This window comes from Zootermopsis nevadensis, unplaced genomic scaffold (genome assembly GCF_977971745.1).
Source record: "Zootermopsis nevadensis isolate Lab colony 2312 unplaced genomic scaffold, Znev_1.0 Znev_ptg000020l, whole genome shotgun sequence".
Lineage (NCBI taxonomy): Eukaryota > Metazoa > Arthropoda > Insecta > Blattodea > Termopsidae > Zootermopsis > Zootermopsis nevadensis.
The window spans coordinates 8,365,332-8,386,142 of record NW_028259152.1 but is presented as its reverse complement, the minus strand read 5'-3'; the positions used below and the strand labels follow the sequence as shown (position 1 = coordinate 8,386,142).

General features: G+C 37.6%; 1 protein-coding gene across 2 annotated transcripts in view; it reads left to right on the top strand.

The window, feature by feature from the left end:
- LOC110835370 (inactive tyrosine-protein kinase Dnt) overlaps nt 1-20,811 on the top strand; it is a 170,400-nt gene that overhangs the window by 107,517 nt on the left and 42,072 nt on the right. Inside the window, exons 1-3 of one of the 2 annotated variants that reach the window (XM_087351884.1) lie at nt 9,223-9,430; nt 10,002-10,127; nt 13,587-13,693. In XM_087351884.1, coding sequence (XP_087208010.1) covers nt 10,107-10,127; nt 13,587-13,693 — 128 coding nt within the window. In that variant the 5' untranslated portion in view covers nt 9,223-9,430; nt 10,002-10,106. Of the gene's footprint in view, nt 1-9,222; nt 9,431-10,001; nt 10,128-13,586; nt 13,694-20,811 lie in introns of those variants that run through there. The other variant, XM_022075512.2, reaches the window with a different exon arrangement.

The window sequence follows — 20,811 nt, the reverse complement described above, 5'->3', positions numbered from 1 at the left end:
AACGACTTAGTCACTAATATACGTGTATTACATTTGGTGCAAAGAAAATCAAACTACTTAATTCCAGAAGATGAAACCATTACTCTCGTGTGAAAAATATAGCAGCAGACCTACTTAATTCCAGATGATAGAGTTAAAATGACGATGTAACAAACACATATAATGTGTAGAATGTTCCACTCCCCAATTATAGGAGACGTTCTCATGGCGTTACAATTAAACTGGGTGTAGAAAGAAAACCACTACTAAATTCCAAAATCTCAATCATATGGGATCCTTTTGTACGGTTTCCTGTGCTAGCTGGTATACTTCCTCTGAGCCAATACAAACTCTCCAATACCCGAACATCACCACTGCAGCTCTGAATATGGAGCCAATATGTTTCCCCAAAACATTGGGGTCAGAACCCAGAACATCGTTACTGTAATTAAGACTTCATTTATTTCCGATAGATCTGCTTTCCTTTGCCTGCACATCTACATCAGCTCTGAGAAGTACCAAGTTTTCTAACCAGTAACGAAGACACGAACTCAGCTGGCCTTTCGCTTTCATCGCGTAACGAGATTGACAGGCGTAAAGTTTTGTATTTACGACCATAAAATGCATTAATGGTATGGTGTTTGGTTACAGGGACTAATTTGCTTTTACCTTTTATCAAATGACTATACACGACACAAAATTACTTCAGTGTGAGCTTTCGACACATCGGTCATTATCATTTCAGGGAATCTCCTGACAACCACATGGACGACCAGCAACGAATACAATGATATCATTAAGGGGTTTCACCCGCTCGTTATCAACCCATTACGACATTATCAACAAGGGGGATCTCTTGTCACTAACAGGGACTACTAACGCCGATGAAATGCTTTTATCATGTCCAAAATGCGTGTGGTTCTACTGCCACACCTCCTACAAGCGTTCTTTGCCTGCTTACGCACGAAAGAAAGTTTACTTATTTAATTTTCCACCAACGAAGGACTTAATCAACTCTTCTGTCTAAGTACCTAAAGCTTAAAGTGTGTGTATATTTATATATAACTCGTAAATGACTCATCGGTGTATTGTTTCTGTCGGTAACTGTGATATTTGTTTCACCACCACAACCTTCAGACGGGCCCTCCCAGGCTCTTGCTGTATTGATACCGGTTTAACGACGGTCGAAACTTATAGCAAATTACTCGCCTTAATCCAGAGTTGAGCTTAATAATAACGTAAATAAGCAAATTTATTACATTCTGTACGCATTCAAGACGTTGCGTGTAGTCACAGGAACAAATTCACCTTCAGCTTTATCTCTTGAGTGAGAAATCTACTTGAAAAGTAACGTGACAATACGATGATTACCATCGTCACTATGAAACTGAAAACTACTGAGTTACGGGCGAGCTGTATAAAATGGCAATATTTTCTCCCCGAACTCTAACTATATTACCTGTCACGTCGAATTGGACCGCGATTCCTGGCAAATTTCACAGAATATAAAGCACAGTATAAAGGGCAGAGTCCCACTCACACAAGTTGAAAAGTATGCAAAGTAGAAGGAAGGGGGGGGGGGAGAAGTAGTGGAAGCGGAAGACTAAAACGGTTCGAGTCATGCTGAAACTGAAATTCTGCATTCTTCTGAAGACGTGGAATTTCGTTACCATAGTGATACATTGACATTCTTACACCACCCATTTCTACCGCTTTTATTTAACTATTTGCTTAATGCAAGACAGGATTATGAATGTGAACATTAAAATAACTTCAATTATTTCGTAAGGGTTTGTGAAGTTTTACTGAGAACACCTTACATAGGATAACTGTAAAACACCAGAGATAGTGGGTTACTTGATTAACTATAGTATTAGTCACTTTGTTAAGTTTAATTGTGTAAATAGTTAATTTTTCATTAGTTGTTTTTTTAACATGTTTCATTTATCATTTCCATATAGGGATTACCTAGTCACATACATCATCACTCAAAATGACGATATGATCCACTCACTTCACAGACATTAGCCTCGAGGAGCAGTGAGTAAGTTTCGACTGCCTTCGGTTGGGCTTCAGTTTGGCTAGGTCGGGTTGGTGGTTTAGGTTAGCTTCGGCTTGTAGTTTGGGGTTTGGTTGGGCTGGGATAGGCTGTGTTATGTCAGGTTAGGTAAGGTCAGCTCAGCCCAGGTCTGGTCAAATCTGGTCAGGTCAGGTCAGGTCAGTGTAGTTTACCTTTAGTTAGAATACTTTAACATACTTTTTATCTTTACTTTATTTTAGTTTAATTCAGGCTAGGTTACGTTGGGTTTGACTTGGCTAGTCCAGTCCCATTCCGGGTTTGGTTGGGTTGGTTAGGTTAGGTTAGGTTAAGTTAGGCTATCATTAGTTTGGGTTCAATTAGGTTCTGGTTCAGGTAGTTTCTAATCCGGTCCAGTCCGGCTAAGCTAGGCATGATTTGGTTTGCTTGGATTAGGTTGTTTTAGTTAATTTAAGGTTATTTAGGTTATGTTATTTTACGTTAAGTTCGGTTAGGTTAGTATGTCGTCTTCATCAGTGGAGCTGCGTTTCTGTCGCCAGAGCCTCGTTGGTAAGAAAAGGGTTTACCACGTGGTACTGATGTAGGAGAGGCTGTAGGATTCAGATTACTGTACCCTCAACCATGGAACTCACAAGAAATTACCGAAATTACAGGAAAAATCATGTTATTCGAGAGCTCCTCTCAAGAACGTTTTTCTATATTCTCTGTTACAGACCAAAAGAACAAAAGTCTTTGTGCAGACCCCAATAAACGATGGCATAATAATGTAGCATGGTCCTAAACTCAAGACGTGAACTATTATGATATTTATTTTCAAGTTCCGTTACTAAGTTGGCAGCTTCAATGTTCTGACTGCCGAAGAGTGCACACGCTACATAAAACAAAAGTACTGGCTCAGATCTCAAGCAATTCAATACTATAAGAACGTTCTCATTATCATCAGTGCTGATTGCTTAACTTCCCTTTCAGAGTTTCGCCGTAACGCCATCCCCTAGCGATACTGACAACTACAAATTCTATTTACTTTCAATTCTAAATTCATTTATTCGTGTTAATGAAAGTCGAGGTTGTCGGTGGCCATAGCAACACGGGGACCGGAGATCTATTGTCACAAACACAGAACGTCTGTAGCGGGGCTGGAGGGTAAGAGTGGCTTAAGTAAAAATGAATCCATAAATCTCAAGTCCTAATAAATTAAGTAAACTAATTCGTTTAAAGTCGCCTTAACTGTAGGGATTATTCACGTAGAGTGGCAGTGGACATAAGACTCTTCTAGTTCTCAGAAGTTTCCTTAATAAGAATATGTGTTTCTTAGATTTGCATGTAACTTGATCATGAGGGGATAATATTAAAACAAATCGTAATGAAATAGTATGTGAAGGTGTCCTAGATCATGCCAAAATACAGTGGTAGCCAAAAAAAATCTAAACCCTCACGGGAATTAAATCTCAGACACTATAAGTTGAGATCACGGTTAGGCCAGTGTCATAACAACATCAGCAAAAGGATTTTCAGAACTTATGCCTTTGAAATTGTCAAGGTAATATCAAAGTCATTTTTATCATGCTTATTTCTGTTGAAGTGCAAGTCTATGAATGACCATACTCATGTCAGGTTCGGTCAACGGTCAGGTCAAGGTTATTCCAAGATCACAATATCATCCCAAGAATTTGCCTAATAGACACCTTTGAAATCCTCAAGGTCTTTTCTATGTTGCTGTTTCTCAGGCTTGTATCTGTCGAACCGTAGGTCTCTCAATGAATAAGGAGTGTGAAGAAAATAAAACTCATGTTATAAACACATTAAATCCGCTATTGTCAGAAAATTATAGTAACACATTTGGGAGATTTTCTGCCACCGCTGATACATGTACTTCTTTGATCTGTATATTTCTTTTATGTTTTGCTATCAAAGTTTATCACGCATTTTCCACCTGTCTCATGCATGCTACATTCCCTCTTCTCTCATCCTCCTCGATTTAATTCCTAATAATATTTAATAAAGAGTGTAAAATATAAACTTCCTCATCATATTCTCCATCGTCTTTTTACTTCTCTCTTAGGATCAAATGTTCACGATCATCACTGTGCACTGCATATTCTCTGTAGTTGATACAGTTATTTTAACCGAATTCGAAATACGATATAAGGAGAAAAATTAATCGGACTCACTTATTCCAGTTGTGCATTGAACCGAATGTTCTTTGTTTATGTCACTAGCGAGACTGCAGCCTGAAGGGTGGGCTGCGTCACGGCGGACTTAATCCTTGTAATTAATTCCCGATCATCGCCGGCTGCAGCCTCTCTCAGTAGCAGTTAGGATATCTGTCGCGAGAGGCGCTTTGCAGCTTCACCGGGCACATTACTAAATTTCTGAAGTTTATGCCTAAATTTGACCGACTTCCTTGCATTTGTTATTTCCCCTTCTCTTGTTTCCTCTGTGTTTGGGCCGGATACTCTCTCCTCAGCACTTTGTCTTATAAATAACATCAGCTACATTATAACTCAAAACTAACGCAACCATCTGGACCTTAATATTAATATTAATAATAATAATAATAATAATTAATATTAGTTACGTCTGGGCTGTTTTAACAGATACGTAGATTAATTAATACTCAGATTTACAGACTTAGTTAATGTATTTTATGTTTGTCTCTAGTTCCAGGAGTTTCTTGACTAGATGAGTGAATATCAACTTATCGCGAACGGTGCTGTTTGGAATTAGTTGCGTCTCCGGAAGTCTGATCGATGTTGTTTTCATGTGGCGTACGTAATCAGCAGAGACTTTTCATAAATCACAAATGTTCGATTTCGAGAACGCATGTCATATTTTAATTGAAACACATCTCAAGAGGTCATATTTTATGTCTCCATGCGAAGTTTTAAAATAACAATTGTCGATTTCGAGAATAAATTTGGTAACTCCCCTGGGCCCTTTAATTTCGAATTATCCTGTAAAACATTGCAGCATCTCCAGAGCGTTTATAAGGAGACATTTTACCTGGTCGGCCCTCGGAAATTATTGCCACTTGTTAGCGCTTAAAAGGATGTGAACGGCAAAATGGTTCTCCAAGTAATAACAATTCCGTTATTTTATGAAAGATTGAAAGGGGGAAATTACATTAAAATTAGATTAATTAGTGTGTAGCATACACAGTGTCATTTTAAAAACAACAAAGATATTTGTTCAAGCTCCCTTTCTTTGACGGATTGTTTGGGAGGGGGGGACTGGGTAAGAATTTATAACCTTTGGATGGACCGAGTCGTCATGCAAGGACTACGTCTGTCTGTCCGGCAGTAACAGTCCCAAACTATCAGAACAAATTTCGACATAAGTTGGTAACACTTGTTTAAGCCATGTTTAGTTTAGCAAAGGGCCACTTTACATAAGAGCATAACTGAAATTTAATGTATATTTTATCCCTTTTCATATATTCTTAAATATATATATATATACGCAAATAGATATATTAAAACGTATCTTAAGAATGTAGGATATTATGATATAAACTTTATTTAAATGGATCAGCATACAATTCATAGATGGACCCTTGTGAACATGATAATAAACCTTTGGGTTCCATAAAAGTTGTTAAATTTGTTGGCCAGATTAGTCAATATCAGCTTCTTTAGACCTCTGTCGCATTTTTTTTGTAGTGTTCTGTCTGACGACAGGTCCATATGAACAGGATCCTTCCATCCTTTTCTCGGACTGGGACTTGTTCATATACGTTCTTGGCAGATGATCCAGAAGTGGTTTGCCATTGCCTTCTTCTGTGTGTGTGAGTGGAGTAATTGTTGGGATGCCACGGAGAAACCGGGGAAGCCCCCGGAGGAAAACTCCGTGATACCTAGACCACGGCCTTGCCCAACACAAGTTATAAATCTGAGCACCACCGGGAATTGAACCCGGGACCCCAGGATTCCAAGGCTAGTGTTATGACCACTAGATACAAAAATAATACACGGGAAAAAATGAATTAAGAAGGAAAGAAAGAAAAGGGGGAAAATACGAACAAAGAGTTTAGTATCGCCGCAGGTCAAACGGTGATAAAATTGGCCGTTAAACGTATGGCCTATTTAAGATGGTAATAATCAGAAAAGGAAACGTTACAATAAGATATGTGATAATTTGTCTTTAAAACAGAAATACTTGTCATAAAATATCGGTACGAACACTTCGGTAATGAACCTCAGTCTGAGTATTTCTTATACAAAAGCCGACAGTGAGTTCAGTCAGGCGTTTAATCCGGGAATCCTCGGCGGTACACTTGCTGTTCTACAACTAGTATCTGTTCAAAAGAGTGCGATGTCTGATACAGACGCTGAAGTGCCCAGGGGATTACAATCAACATTAACACATCACAGAGGACATCACCGGACAGACCTCCGTTTTGTCCGAATTTCACAATACAACACGGCACAAACACAACGGTCTCCATAGTATTCATTATCGATGTTATGGTCGCATACACTAGTTTATCGATTGGTCCTTTGTAGCATGAAGCCTAAGCCCATATAAATAATATTTAACAGAGACCGCACCGCAAAGAAAACTCCACAATTTACCATCACAAATATTAACTGATTAACTCTTCTCTGTTTATGGAAATATAGCTGGTTGCAGAATCATACATAACCCATAAATACAAAATGCAAAGTTAATAAACTGTTAAAGTAGATGGTACATATAGTTACCACTAGACTTCAAAGGGTTAATGTCAGTAAGACCACAGTTTCGAACAGAGCAGGCTGGCAGAGAAGTAACACTTGTAACTCGTATAATAAATGATACAAATGCAAAGTTTTATCAGTGATCACATACATCGTGAAGAATAAAGAAAGGAGCAAAGGGAAAAGTCAGCGCCTTCTTAACCTAGCGACTATCTGAAGGGCAGAACTCGGCTTCATACACCCATGGGATAACGTTCTGCGGTTCTTGTAGTATAGGATACAGGAATTGCTCCACGGCGGTAGCGAAGAGCAAAATCCCTACCGGGAATGGAATTGTGGCGAAACCCTGATTAGGGTATTGACTCGGGGTACATAGGCCTATGTGTTTCACCTAGCGGCCAGGAAGAGTGCAAGCTTCTTTAAATTTATATCGGTAAGGTCCCAGGTTCGAATATCTATTCGAAGTCTACTATCCTGACAAGATGTTTTAACTCTTTGAAGTCTACGCTCGTCCAGATGATATTTAAGAACTCATTCCGTACCGCAAAGAAAACACCACACTTCACAATTTAAAATATTAACCGGCTATTGCTGTTTAATAAAATAATAATTCTTTAAGCTAGAACTCATACATGGCCCACACGCACGCAGTTACTAATTGTTAAAACAGGTGGTACAAATAGTTATCACTGATATATTAAATCTGAAAGTTCGTGACGATGGTGAGTCATTTGAATACAAATTTTCTTGGATATTTGCCATCGTCTAAGAAATAATAAAATATAAAACGACGTTTCGGAGATGGGGACTTTCACTTTTTATTTTGTCCGGAGATATGGATTATCTCTATCTATTGGGCCCAACAGAGTAGGTACCTGAAGACGGGGATAGAGTCCCATCTCCGAAACGTCGTTTTATATTTTATTATTTCTTAGACGATGGAAAATATCCAAGAAAATTTTTATTCAAGTTATCACTGGACTTTAAAGGATTTGACTAGATCATTAACGCATGAAAATAAAATAAATTCGTATACTTTTGTTGAAAATTCATAGAAAGAGACATCATAGCTCACCGGGACATTAGTGGCTGGATTTTAGCCATTCGGTCGGTAAATAAACTTGTTAATACGTGGACTGTGTGTTCTTACGACGGCGAGATTAAAGACGACAGCCTTCTGATCAGTAAGACAGCCCACTAGCCAGCTGGTCAGCCAGTAACTTAACCAGTCAGTCTTAACTTAAACACAACAGATTCCAGTAACCGAAGGACAATTCTTACAGAAGCGACTTGGTGGTTACCCACATTCCCAGTAATTCCCAGAGGAGGAAGCAGGTCGGGTTAATGGAGTTTTGTTGGTAAACGGCGGTTTTCTGGTAGGTAAACGCTGGCTCTTCGCAGGAGGGTACCTGCGACGGAAATTATGTGGCATTGACACCACTCTACCCAGAGCCTAATCTTATGTCCGCCCTAAGCCTTTCAACTTCGGTACGTTTCACTTTGCTTCCTTGTAACATGTAATCAATATAAAACGGTGACTCGCAGGAATGTGATATTCAAATAAGGACATTTATAAATTCAAATATCACATGGTTTGCAATTATTCGTTGCAATAAGTGCGTAGGGAAAACACACCATCACTGTCTACCCATCTGCATGCCCGGCCGCGTGTTTAATTTCTGAAACATTAGCATAATTACATAATTAATTTAGAATTATGGGGTCATCACTACAAATTTTTGGAATAATTTAATTATGGTTCGATTATGTCAAATAAACCTCTCATATGCAAGAAAAATTAAACAGTTTTTAAATATGGCGAGACACAAGGGAGCAATAATTTCCATCTTATATCTTAATTGCATCCTGCTTGTGTTCCTCAATACAATACTTTTATTTTCCGTCGTTTCACAAGCTTATTGTTAAAATCACATAAAATTTCACATAAAATTGTTACATTTTTAAAATTGACGACATGTTTCGATATACAATTCTATCATCGTCAGGTCTATCAAAATTAAAATTAAAATCTGGTGTATCTGTTGCTCTGCTTATATTGATTTTGTTTTTACCCGTTTTTGATTTTATTACATCTCCAGGCTTCTTCCATTTAATTTTGGAGACTGCGCCTGGGTGCCTATATCTGTAAAATCAATTTTAATTTTCATATCGTGATTCTGGCTACCGACATAGGAAATGGAATAATTTTACTCTAATTTTATATTTATTTTAAGGAATTACTCAAATATATCGTATTACAAGCAAAAGAAATGCAATCACAAAATATAAAGTATTATAACATACCGGGTTGTGTGTGATGTGCGTGTCCGTTGTTATTGAATGGCAGACAGCAACTGAGTTGTGAGTATCGTGTGTGGCTATATATAGGTGAAAGTTGTTTAGGGGGTTGGGTCAATGGACTGTAGAATGTTAAATATCGGATTGTTCGTGTAAATGTTGCTGTCGTTTAATGCAAGGTTTTGTTTATGTGTTCTTTGTATATGATATTTCTCTATGGTGTCTCCATAGAGAAATATCATATACAAAGAACACATAAACAAAACCTTGCATTAAACGACAGCAACATTTACACGAACAATCCGATATTTAACATTCTACAGTCCATTGACCCAACCCCCTAAACAACTTTCACCTATATATAGCCTCACACGATACTCACAACTCAGTTGCTGTCTGCCATTCAATAACAACGGACACGCACATCACACACAACCCGGTATGTTATAATACTTTATATTTTGTGATTGCATTTCTTTTGCTTGTAATACGATATATTTGAGTAATTCCTTAAAATAAATATAAAATTAGAGTAAAATTATTCCATTTCCTATGTCGGTAGCCAGAATCACGATATGAAAATTAAAATTGATTTTACAGATATAGGCACCCAGGCGCAGTCTCCAAAATTAAATGGAAGAAGCCTGGAGATGTAATAAAATCAAAAACGGGTAAAAACAAAATCAATATAAGCAGAGCAACAGATACACCAGATTTTAATTTTAATTTTGATAGACCTGACGATGATAGAATTGTATATCGAAACATGTCGTCAATTTTAAAAATGTAACAATTTTATGTGAAATTTTATGTGATTTTAACAATAAGCTTGTGAAACGACGGAAAATAAAAGTATTGTATTGTAGTAATAATTTCCATGTTCAGTGTATTTACTTTACTAAAGATACACTATAGGAAGTTTTCAAACGACTTTATACGTGCACAGAAGAAGACATAAAGCTGTTTATGTATCCAGTAAAAATAGAAATATTATAATTTATTACTTCCAGTAAAATCTCCTTAAACCGCCTGTAACATTCTGTTTCGACTACACGCTGAACAAACGTGTCGGAGAAGTTGCCGCATCGGACAGGCGACGAGACCCTGAAATAAATATGGCCTTGAACTATTTGAATGTAAGTTTGTTGTCATCTTACCTTCCGTTTAACCAGTGTTAAACCCCCGAAACAAAACAACGGATTATGAAGGCGGAAGTAAGGTCACAGAAGATAAATCTGATGACCTTTATTGTGGTCAGTTTTGGTCCGACACTTTACACATAGATTAAATGGAATTTACTAAATTTCTCAAAAGTAACCTGTTGTATAGAAATGGGTGTATGTTAAATAAAATTAAATTAAGATCAATAACAGTCTGAGGGTGCTTGTATCAGAGGGTTTAGGATAATATTTAAACGTAAGAGAGAAATAACAGAATAGAGAATGATGCATGTGGGAAATTTCACAGTTTGTACTCTCCAACGAACATCATTCGTGTAACGGAATTATAAGGAATGAAACAGACGGAACAAATATGGAAAATGCATGTAAGATCCAGCCAGAAAATCTTACGTAAAGGGTCAGTTAGTAGACCTAAGCACAGATAGGTTAGTACTAAAATGAATTTTAAATAAATAAAATACAATTTTTTGACCGATTTGAAATAATGCATTATATTATCGAGTTTGAATTTTGTGAACACGATAATAAACCTCCTATTTTCAAAAAATACGGAGAATTTCTGGAATAACTAAGCGACTAATAGCTTCTCAAGAAGAACCTTGCTTCACGCAATTAATACACAACCTAGTTAAGTGAAAGGAAAAACATTATATAGTCTACCTCCATACAATGCATCTGTATTGTTGTTTAATTTTTTCAGCAAAGCGTTTGTACTTCATAATAAATTCAAAAGGTTTCCAAATTTGAAGGGCAGGACTGTGCATCTTCCGCCGTGTACAGTCTGTCGCTTAACTGGGTCTCGGTGCTGGGTCCACCGCTCTGTGGGAATTGTGTTGGCTTTGTGGCGCTCAGACCTCAGACACTGCCTACCAGCCATTTAACAAAACCCACTCGGCCTTACTCCCGATATACGGGAGCGTCCCCACTCGAAATGACGAAAGGTCTGTCGCCTAGACAACATTTTACGACTGGGAATATTTGCACTGAATAGGTTAATACAGCGGTAACACTCTAGATTTGTATTCGAATGTAAGCAGTTCGAACCTTGGTTGGGTAACAGGCTATCCTGATGAGATTTCTTGAGATGAAGATGGCTATCTCCTCGGTTGTTGTGCCGTACAGTCTGGTAGAAGATTACATCTCTTCAGAATGCCATCTTCGCCACCACCGTAAGAACCTGAAAGCCACGTTTTTGTATCCCCAAGTCTTTCCAAGCGAATGACAGCGCAGTGTATTGGCTACTACAGACCACAACCACATCTTTCCAAATTCTTGGATATTTATTCATAATTCATTATCGTAAAGCAGTTGATAAGGTCGAATAATTAACACACTTCCTTCCTAGTCTGAAAATCCTGGGTTCAAATGTCTTCATCAGAACCGCTAATCTGACACGTTATTTATGATTTTACTCAGTCCCTCCAGGTTAACGCTGGAGACAAAATTAAAATAAGCCACGACCACTCCCGCCCTCTCCATTAAGAAAACAGTCATCCTGGTATTCAGCAAGGGTCATTAAGGAACACCAGAATCAACCGATAGCCTGTGTAACTAAAATAACGTCGTCAAATTACCTTAACGTTGATAATCTACCCAGACGTAATGATCATCAATCGCTTTAGATAAGTGGTGAACGCTGTCTGCCCGTGATTTACAAAGCGGGCATGAATCCTGCTCAGTACTTTAATCAAAGCCACCGAGTCTTCAGGGGTCGGAGGGGCGCGGGAGAAGTACGAGCCTTGTAATTGAAACCAAGGAAGCTTTGGGTCTGTGGCGTGGTAGCTTTATGAACCCAATAACACAGGAAGACGGAGAAGAAAAAAATTCACCACACCACAACGCTGGAAGGGTTACTTCTGACGCCATTTTATGTGACCACACTTGCAAGCAATCTGCTCTTTTCACACCGACTAAGTTCAACTCTGAATTTCGACGCATTCGCCTACTGACATATTATTTGACTTCATAACTTAACTTAATTTACGGTTTCTTTGCATACAATCATATTTCCATAAACACACTGGACCAAATGACGGATTTTCTTTAAATTTGGTATTCAAGCGATGACATTGGAATCTGCCTCATCCTTCACTTCTGAACTGTATACAATAATAAATAATACGAACTTATAATGCGGAAGGGCACAATCTACATTTAGGGCACTTAAATTTATTGTGATACTCCTTAATGCAGTACTCGACTTCGTTTAAACTTATAAATTATCTCCGTTTATAGCGTATCGATTTTGAACAACGTAAACTTTACCTTAACAATAACAATCCGTGCTTGGGGCTCTATATAACAATTATCTATTCAAACAGTGTTGAGTTTATCAATCAGAGTGATGCGGTATATATATATATATATATATATATATATATATATATATATATTAGGAGAAGATATTCTCCGGTCCAGGTATCTGGTTCTAAGGCAAGGTCGTTGACCGTAACATTATGAATAGTATTAATTAATGATCAAACTACATACCTGCGCAAATTATATCTTCATTCTGTATGAGTAATTTTCTGACGGGTCCCTTCACAGAGGATCACATAATCAAGTTGCCAGAGTCGGCTTACGAAAGGGACAAAGGATCACAGATACACAAGCATCTGAACCTGGTATCAGGGCATAGAACATGAGTTGTCCCAAACTGACACACTTAGCACTGTGTTGCTAGCAAGAAGCTGAAATGTCACGTTAATTAACACATACACACAAGCTATACAAGAACATCTACTAAACACATCTACTGTGATGTCCAATCCCTTAAATAATTATCTGGTTAGTTGGCTAGGTAGCTTCTCAGTTTGTTAGTTTATCAGCTAACTATTTGGTAGGTCACTTAGCGAATTAGTCAGTTCGGAAGTTGTTTTTTTGAAAATTGGTTAGTCACTCAGTTATTTTGACTAGTGAAATTTTCCTTTAAAACTTAACGGGCAATTATATATTTTGTATCTTCATCCCTTACAGCCTTTCCTTTGTCCGTTTCATACCTTTATATCCTATAGAAGTACTTCTAAAAGTTGCCTAATGTTAGCAGGACTTGTAAATATAATACAATGCCGTGTAGCAAGCTTGGTTAGTCCTGCATAATACACGCACAGTCATAAACAGTGTCGTGCTACAAATACGTATTGCATATAGCCATAAGTGCAAATCAAACCGTAAAACACAACTTTATGTAACAAATATTTGCTTAACCCGATATGTTCGCAAGTTTTTGACGTCAGGAGTACATTGTCATATCGTTTCTGATGTAAAATTACAAATGACAAGTAGTCAGCATTTTAGATGGTCTTTTACTTATTAGGTCAGTTTCCTAATTAGTGGTAAATCAAGTGTTTTACTATAGTCCTATAGGACCACTTGTTTATGCGAGACAAAACTAACGCGAGATGTAAATTTCAGCTGCCGTATGTCCTATCCATCGACTACGGGAACCACGAGGCACTGAGCCCCCCACAGCTCAACATTTCCAACAGGGGGCTCGTACCGACCCGGATACAGACGTTCAGGTAAGAAATTGCATGCTTCAACGCCTTACTGCTACTTATGTTGCGCAGGTTAAAATACTGTTGTTATAAGTAAAAAACAAAAAAACAAAAAAAACAAAAAACTTAATCCTTAGAAGTCGAAGCTCGCTTAAACAATATTTTAAGAACTTTGTCCGTATCTCAAATAAAACACAACACTTCACCATTTTGAAGAAGAGCTGGTTAATGCTGTTTAAGGAAATAATCCCTATTCACAGTGATAATCATACGAAACACATAAATACAATATGCAGTTAGTGAATGTTAAAGCAACTGGCACATATAGTTAACACTAAGCTTTAAAGTTTTAAAGCTACATGACTATGGATTATCTGTTATTATTATTATTATTATTATTATTATTCGTGATTATTATTAATATTATTTTATCTCTTTAATAACCAGTTCTAAAGGCACACACAAATAAATCAAAATCGGTTCTTTGGTGACAGAGCCAAATGTGACAGATGGCAATGTCACAACCAATTCAGTATACCGTTCTCACTCTATTTTATTTTACTCTGCTTTCTGTTATATGCAAGCACGTTCCAGACATCTGTTTGTTTCCCAATATTTAAAATGCGTTGCCTTTATACAGGTAACAGCGCAGAGTAAACTTTGTTACGCTTCTATCAAAGGACTGACAGCAAAAACGAACCTAACCAAACAAAAGAAGAGGAAACAAAAATGAACGCTCGAATAAACAGCTCGACAATAGAACGATCCTAACAAAACAGCTTCTCTTATTATAACATCAAGTCTCACATTTTTTAATTACATTCGCACCTTTTAAAAAAGAAATTCAATTTGAATGCGATCGTTTATCTAAATTAACATGCATTGCGTCGAGTTTGTTAATAACAAGTGAAAATCTTTATTCGAGAAGCAGCAGCACATTCTTCAATTTTTAAAAATAAAAACTTAATTTTGTTTTGAAGAGATGGCAGCACTATAAATTTATTGTGTATTTTGACGGACAGATGACGTAACAGGCGCCATGGTGGGTGTGTTCAATTATATCGTCAATCCTCATACACACACGCTAATGGAATTATAGCAGCCAAGCTTTGTTCTGTCGCCACCCAAAACGAACACGCTCTTCCGACAGGCTGTGCCGAAACTTAAGTAGCAGAGTACTAAAGCAGATGAGAATAAACGCAACATAAGACACATATATTAATAAATCTTGTTCCATTTTATATCGTGAAGTTTACAAGTACTCATTCAAGAACGAACTTTTATTATTCATTGATTACTATAAATTATTATTATTAATGACATACGTTTTCGGTCTCTATTCTAACATCTTCGGATTTATTTTTACAGTGTGCCACGTTTGGTTTTAATTTTTTTTACCATTATCTTCTAAAATGTGCAATTTCATATATTAATAAAATATTATTAACTATAAGAAAGTATCCCTTATTTAAAAACAAATTTGTGTCATGTTTTAAATATAAAAATTGTTTTATATAAATACATTGTAAAATTTGGTGTTGTAAAATTATATCTTTCTGACTTTTGTCGACAACAGTCGTTGGCCATAGTCACTGAACTGTGTTTTTATCACGAACTGTTTGGCTCACAATTTGTTTTGCTGGTTTTATGTGCTGTTCTTATAAACTCTATATATCTTTGCTGACGACCCAGGTCACTTGAGTCTTGAAATGTTGCATGAGTTGATACTTCCTGTTGGTAAAACTCTTGAATTATGTATTGTTTCTTTCCTATTGTTTACACAATATTCACCACACTTACTAATTTCCGCAGATGTGAATGTATGTTGCTATAAACTCTGACTTATGTAAAACACGTGACACAACAGTAAATTAAATGCTCATAATGCTGTGTATCGTGAAATGTAACCTACGATCAGGCAAGCTGGCACACGCAACAGGACAAAACAGTGTTAATACGGTTATTCATAACTCCAAGCAAAAAGTTAACAGCGACACAGAAGTTTCGTAGGGCAAAACTCTATGAAATAATTAATAGAGTAAAATCTAGTTTTGAGTTTTAGTGACTCTAGTTTGGCCTACAGGTTGTAAGTAAAAGAAATGTAGCTTTCTCTTGCTGCGAAGGCATAATAATTATGGTACTGTGTGTTTGTATCGTTGGTCATAATGTTAATTTATTTCACGGTCAACGTATTGTTTATAGTGACGATTTAAGGGACAGATATTACACAGTATACAGATATGACATTTTTAAACATTTTTCCAAAAGTAAACAGTGATCAAAAATCATGCAAATAAACTTTCATACAAATTATTCTGCGACGTAATTTTAACCCTTTCATTACTGTAGTCATCAAGTACCAACATTCACTTATAGACTCGCATCAATATTTGAAGAATCTCTATTTCAGAGGGAAACATTTCCTGCCTTCTTACGTAACAATCTCTTAGTCCGGTGTTAAATTCAAGCATTCACAGAGTTGCATATTACGAAATTATTTAACAGATGGGGGCGAATAAAACTTATCTGGAGTCGGCGCAGCGGACACGATAATTAGACAACAAGGATACCCGTAACTGGCAAGAAAGTTTAAACATTTAGTAAATTTCTATCTGCACTCCATTCTTTTCATAATGTAGTTGCAGCATGACTAACACATTCTAGTGTAGTGCCGAAATAGAATATCTACTTAAATAAAGTTCTTAGGGATGAAACATGCAGATGGCAAGAATGGGGAAGAAATCGGTATGTTCATTGGAGGTAAACGGAGAAATCCCTCAGTCAGACTGCAGGTCCTCGGACGGGATTCAAACCAGGTGCATGTAGTCAGAATACCAATAGATACTGAAATGTCATGTGAAAGAGAGAATCGTCAGGTAAATTTACGCTGTGTAAGAAAATCTGCCCCTAGCAACAGCTCCGTGACACAACGCGGCAAATCGATGCAGCAACAACAGGTGAGTTCGGTTCAGTTCAGTTCCCCGTATTCCGGGCAGGGTCCGCTCCGCCGTATTTAACAATCAGAGACAATACTTAATGCAGTATCAGCCGTAAAGACCAACTTCTTTAGAGTACAGTCATTCATAAATGCCCCCCCCAAACACACACACCACAAATGTTTTCGGTTCTCTGAATAAACATTTCGATCTGAATAACGGCTAGCATGACAGGTTTTATTCAGTCGTTCCAGACAAATACATGCTAGCATCTTAAATCAGGCCACGACCGCTTCCGTCAACATATTTCACAATCAATATTTACTAATCATCCTATCATCCGACACTGCAATTCGGTCTACTATAAGGGTCATAAATTAATCAATAATAATTAATAGAAAAGGGTGATGTGTGTTTCTGACAGGCAAAAACCGAGAATTTCAGTGATAATCAGATTAACTCCTTTGGTAAAATTTTAACTCGTATGTAAGAAGTGAGGAGACAACTTGACAAATTCTGATGCAAATTGGAAAATTTTATTAATATAATAATATATATAATAAGATGTGACTGAAATATACTGGCTCTGGTCTGGTGGGAATCTTTGTTACATTTATACCTGTTGGAGCAGTCAATCTCTGAAACGTAGTATATTTTAACATTTTAAAATTTTTATAAATTTAATGAAAACAACAAATAATATCTAAATTAAATATCGAGATAGTTTTCTTTTTTTAGTTTCTTCCCTTATACATCTGTTTAGTTCAAACCTATTCACATCACACTAATTGAGTTGGCATCTGCCGTTGTTAGCTATTACACTTAGCGCTTGTTAAACTTGTTATTCAGTTTGTTATAAAGTTACTTCACATAATCACCCTGTCCCATGGCAACAGGCAGCAAAACATGCGACATCAACTCTCGATACTCAGCACAGCTTTGCACCATACCACCAGTCCTGAAATGTAAACTTCTGCTGTTCGCCTGCTTGTGCGTGGCGTAAACAAACATCCCAGGCCAGACCCGTGTCTTCTCCAATATGGCTGTCAGACGACACGTGTAAAGGAAACTGGTCGTGTCCTTCCGTCCAGTCGATTCAACACGAGAACCATTGGACGGATTTGGACAAAATTTGATGTGCAAACGTCTCAGTACATAAAGCCCGATTCATGGAATTACCCGTAATGAACCCAAATAAATAATGCATGGTTTTCTCAGATTTTTCCATATATTATTTAAGGATAATACAGTAAGCGGTGCTAATGTTGATCCCACCTCAGAAGTTCGTATTTCCGGCATGTTGGTATTATCCATTGTAGGAAATTATAAAACACGAGTTTTGGGTCGTCTCTAGTGGCATGACGTTCATACCAAATTTTATAAAAATACGCCCGCCAGTTCTATAGTTGAATAATAAGTGCAGAAAGGCAGACACACATGGCCATCTCTATTAAATTACATTTATTTTCTGAAAAGAGAGTAAATAACGCAAAAAATTTTACGACATGTCCGCTTACCGTCTACGTTAGGCCAATGGACCACATTTCGAATATCCCAGCGCTACATTCTGCTCGTTAAATCTACACAGCTGCAAATCCCTTGCCTTGAATTCCTGAGTTAATTCACTACACATTTACACGATCTCAGGAAATAATTCGAGTGTTCCAGAGAACAGAATGAAATTAAACAGCCTTCGAGCTGGCATAGCGCGGACAATAAACAATTAAAAACAGTTGACAATCACAAATCGTAGTTTTGGTCACAGACCACAAATGTCGGGACCCGCGTTAAATTGAGACGGGGGGGACAGACTCGTGTAATTTGTTTCTGTTTTTGAAGTGCTCGAAATTTCAACCATGTAAACATCACAGCAAATGCCTCTATGTATCTGCCTGCCCGTCTGTCTATCTGTCTGTATACGTGAATGCGTGAGAGTATGAAATAACCCCCTACCCCCCACACAAACACAGTGTCCCCTCGTACTTGAAACCATCAACATTTCACTTAATTAACAGTTGGTGGAGCTCCTGTCAGGTTCCAGGCAAACGATAAAACATGCCTCTTTGTTAGTCAGTTTGTCTTGTGCGTGACTTCGTCCTTGTGTCTGCGCGTGTGTGCCTGAGACTTATTAATCTATTTCATGCCTACAAATACGGGGCCTAAACAGAACAACAGAAAGGTGTAAGCTTCTAGGATACACAACTTATATTTCAAATTAATGGCCAATCCTGGTCTAGAAGTCAGGCCGTATGAAAATACAGTATAACTTAATTCCTTCCCCAACAATATCAAGGTATTTTAACAATAATAATCATATTATACCACTTTTGTGTTATGTGGGCCTATAGTAATTTTTTTTGTCTTCCTAAAATCGACGCGCTACTGAACACACCGAAGCATTCGCCACTTTTTCAATTGCGTTGACTCAAAATGTGCATAACTGCAACGATAATCATGCTACATACAGACCTATCACACTATACCTAATGAGAATTAAACATTTGACATATCAAAGAATGTTTCAAATAAACATTGAAGAGACTAATAAAATCTCAGTTTTACGTTATGTACTAATTAACATTTCATGAAATGTAAGATTTGAGGTTTTTCACAGCGATAAGTATGAAGATTTCTGTCTTCTGGGTTCTTGCGCTGTGTAGTCTGGTCGATGTTAACCAACGTTTCAGAGGTCATACTGCCTCCGTCATCAGGGCACACACCCTATTGGCATATTAATCGCCCTGATGACGGAGGCAGTATGACCTCTGAAACGTTGGTAAACATCGACCAGACTACACAGCGCAACAACCCAGAAGACAGAAATCTTCGTTTCATGAAATGTTTATGAGAAAATTGGTAAAGTTCTGTTTCAACTTCATCTAATGTAGGATTATATTCGAAAGATATGAACCAAAATTAAGCTCTCCTGATATATCTTACAGCAGACCCCAAAAATACTCACCAGATTTAACTGAAATCTGTGGAGTATCTCTGCAGATGAATCGTGCCCACACAGACGCACTGAGTCAATCGTTTCATGCAAACACTGCGTGATGGCTGAATTGAATTCTATTTCCGTGTATGAGGTTAATATCGTTTGCAGGAGGGGGGGAGTGCTTTGTCCGGACTGCGGAAGAGGATTTGTAACTCCAAAACCCATCATGCACCAGAAACAATAGTGTGGATAGTGTAGCCGATGGACTGTAACAATTCATTATGGCCGATGCGCCAAGAGGCGTACAAAAAGTACGAACCCCCACCTGAATCATATTTCTAAACATGGGGATGATGTTCAAGTGCTCGGATCTGCATTTGTTTAGACACGTAACACCCGTAAGCCCTTCTCATTGGACACCAAACATATAACCTCTGCAAATGAAACAGCGTTTTTAAATAAGCCAATAATTAATCATGCAAATTGATAACAGTAGTTATTACGGTGAATAGCCGCACAGAAGCGCGTATAGTAGGATGATAACGCAACTCTGAGATTCATCACGGACGCTGCGTCTAGTTAATGTGAGTGCAAAGTAACATGACTTCAGTAAACAGATGGCTGTTTATATGAGTCTGTCATGATTAAGTAATGCAGCCCGGACTGGTTCGGGTCCAGAGCGGAGGCTGGGGATAAGCCAATCATGACGATTATGAAAAAGTCCAGAGTAGCCTTATTAAAGAACAAAATTTATATCACGGACTAGCAAATGTTTGAAACCTTCGCTTCCTAAATTAAAGAAAATACACGTCATAACCGTTACAAACAGGCTTGTCGTAATGGTATTTTGGAAACGTTTCGCTGTTTATTCTGAGAACAAAATTAAACCCACAAATTATCTAAACGTGAAAGCAAATGATACACAGTGAGACCTACGACTATCCTACAAAGGATTAAACAATTTATAGAATAGCAGCCAAGGCTCTTTTCTGTGACTAGCAGACTTCCCTCAACGTTACTGTCGCAAAATTCGATAAATGCTCACATTTCATAAGAATCCTTAATGCCCGGAAGAGTGTCACAGCCTGATCATTCCATATGTATCGCTGAATGTCATAGGAAAACTTATTACTTTTCATCAGGAGTCAAACCCAGGCTAGTGTTCGAGGTAGCTAACTTGTCTCCTGTAATCTCCTCACCGAAACAAACAATTCTGGTCTGGGTTCTGCTCTTATATCGTGCTGAGTTATAGGTACAGAAACCATCTTCAC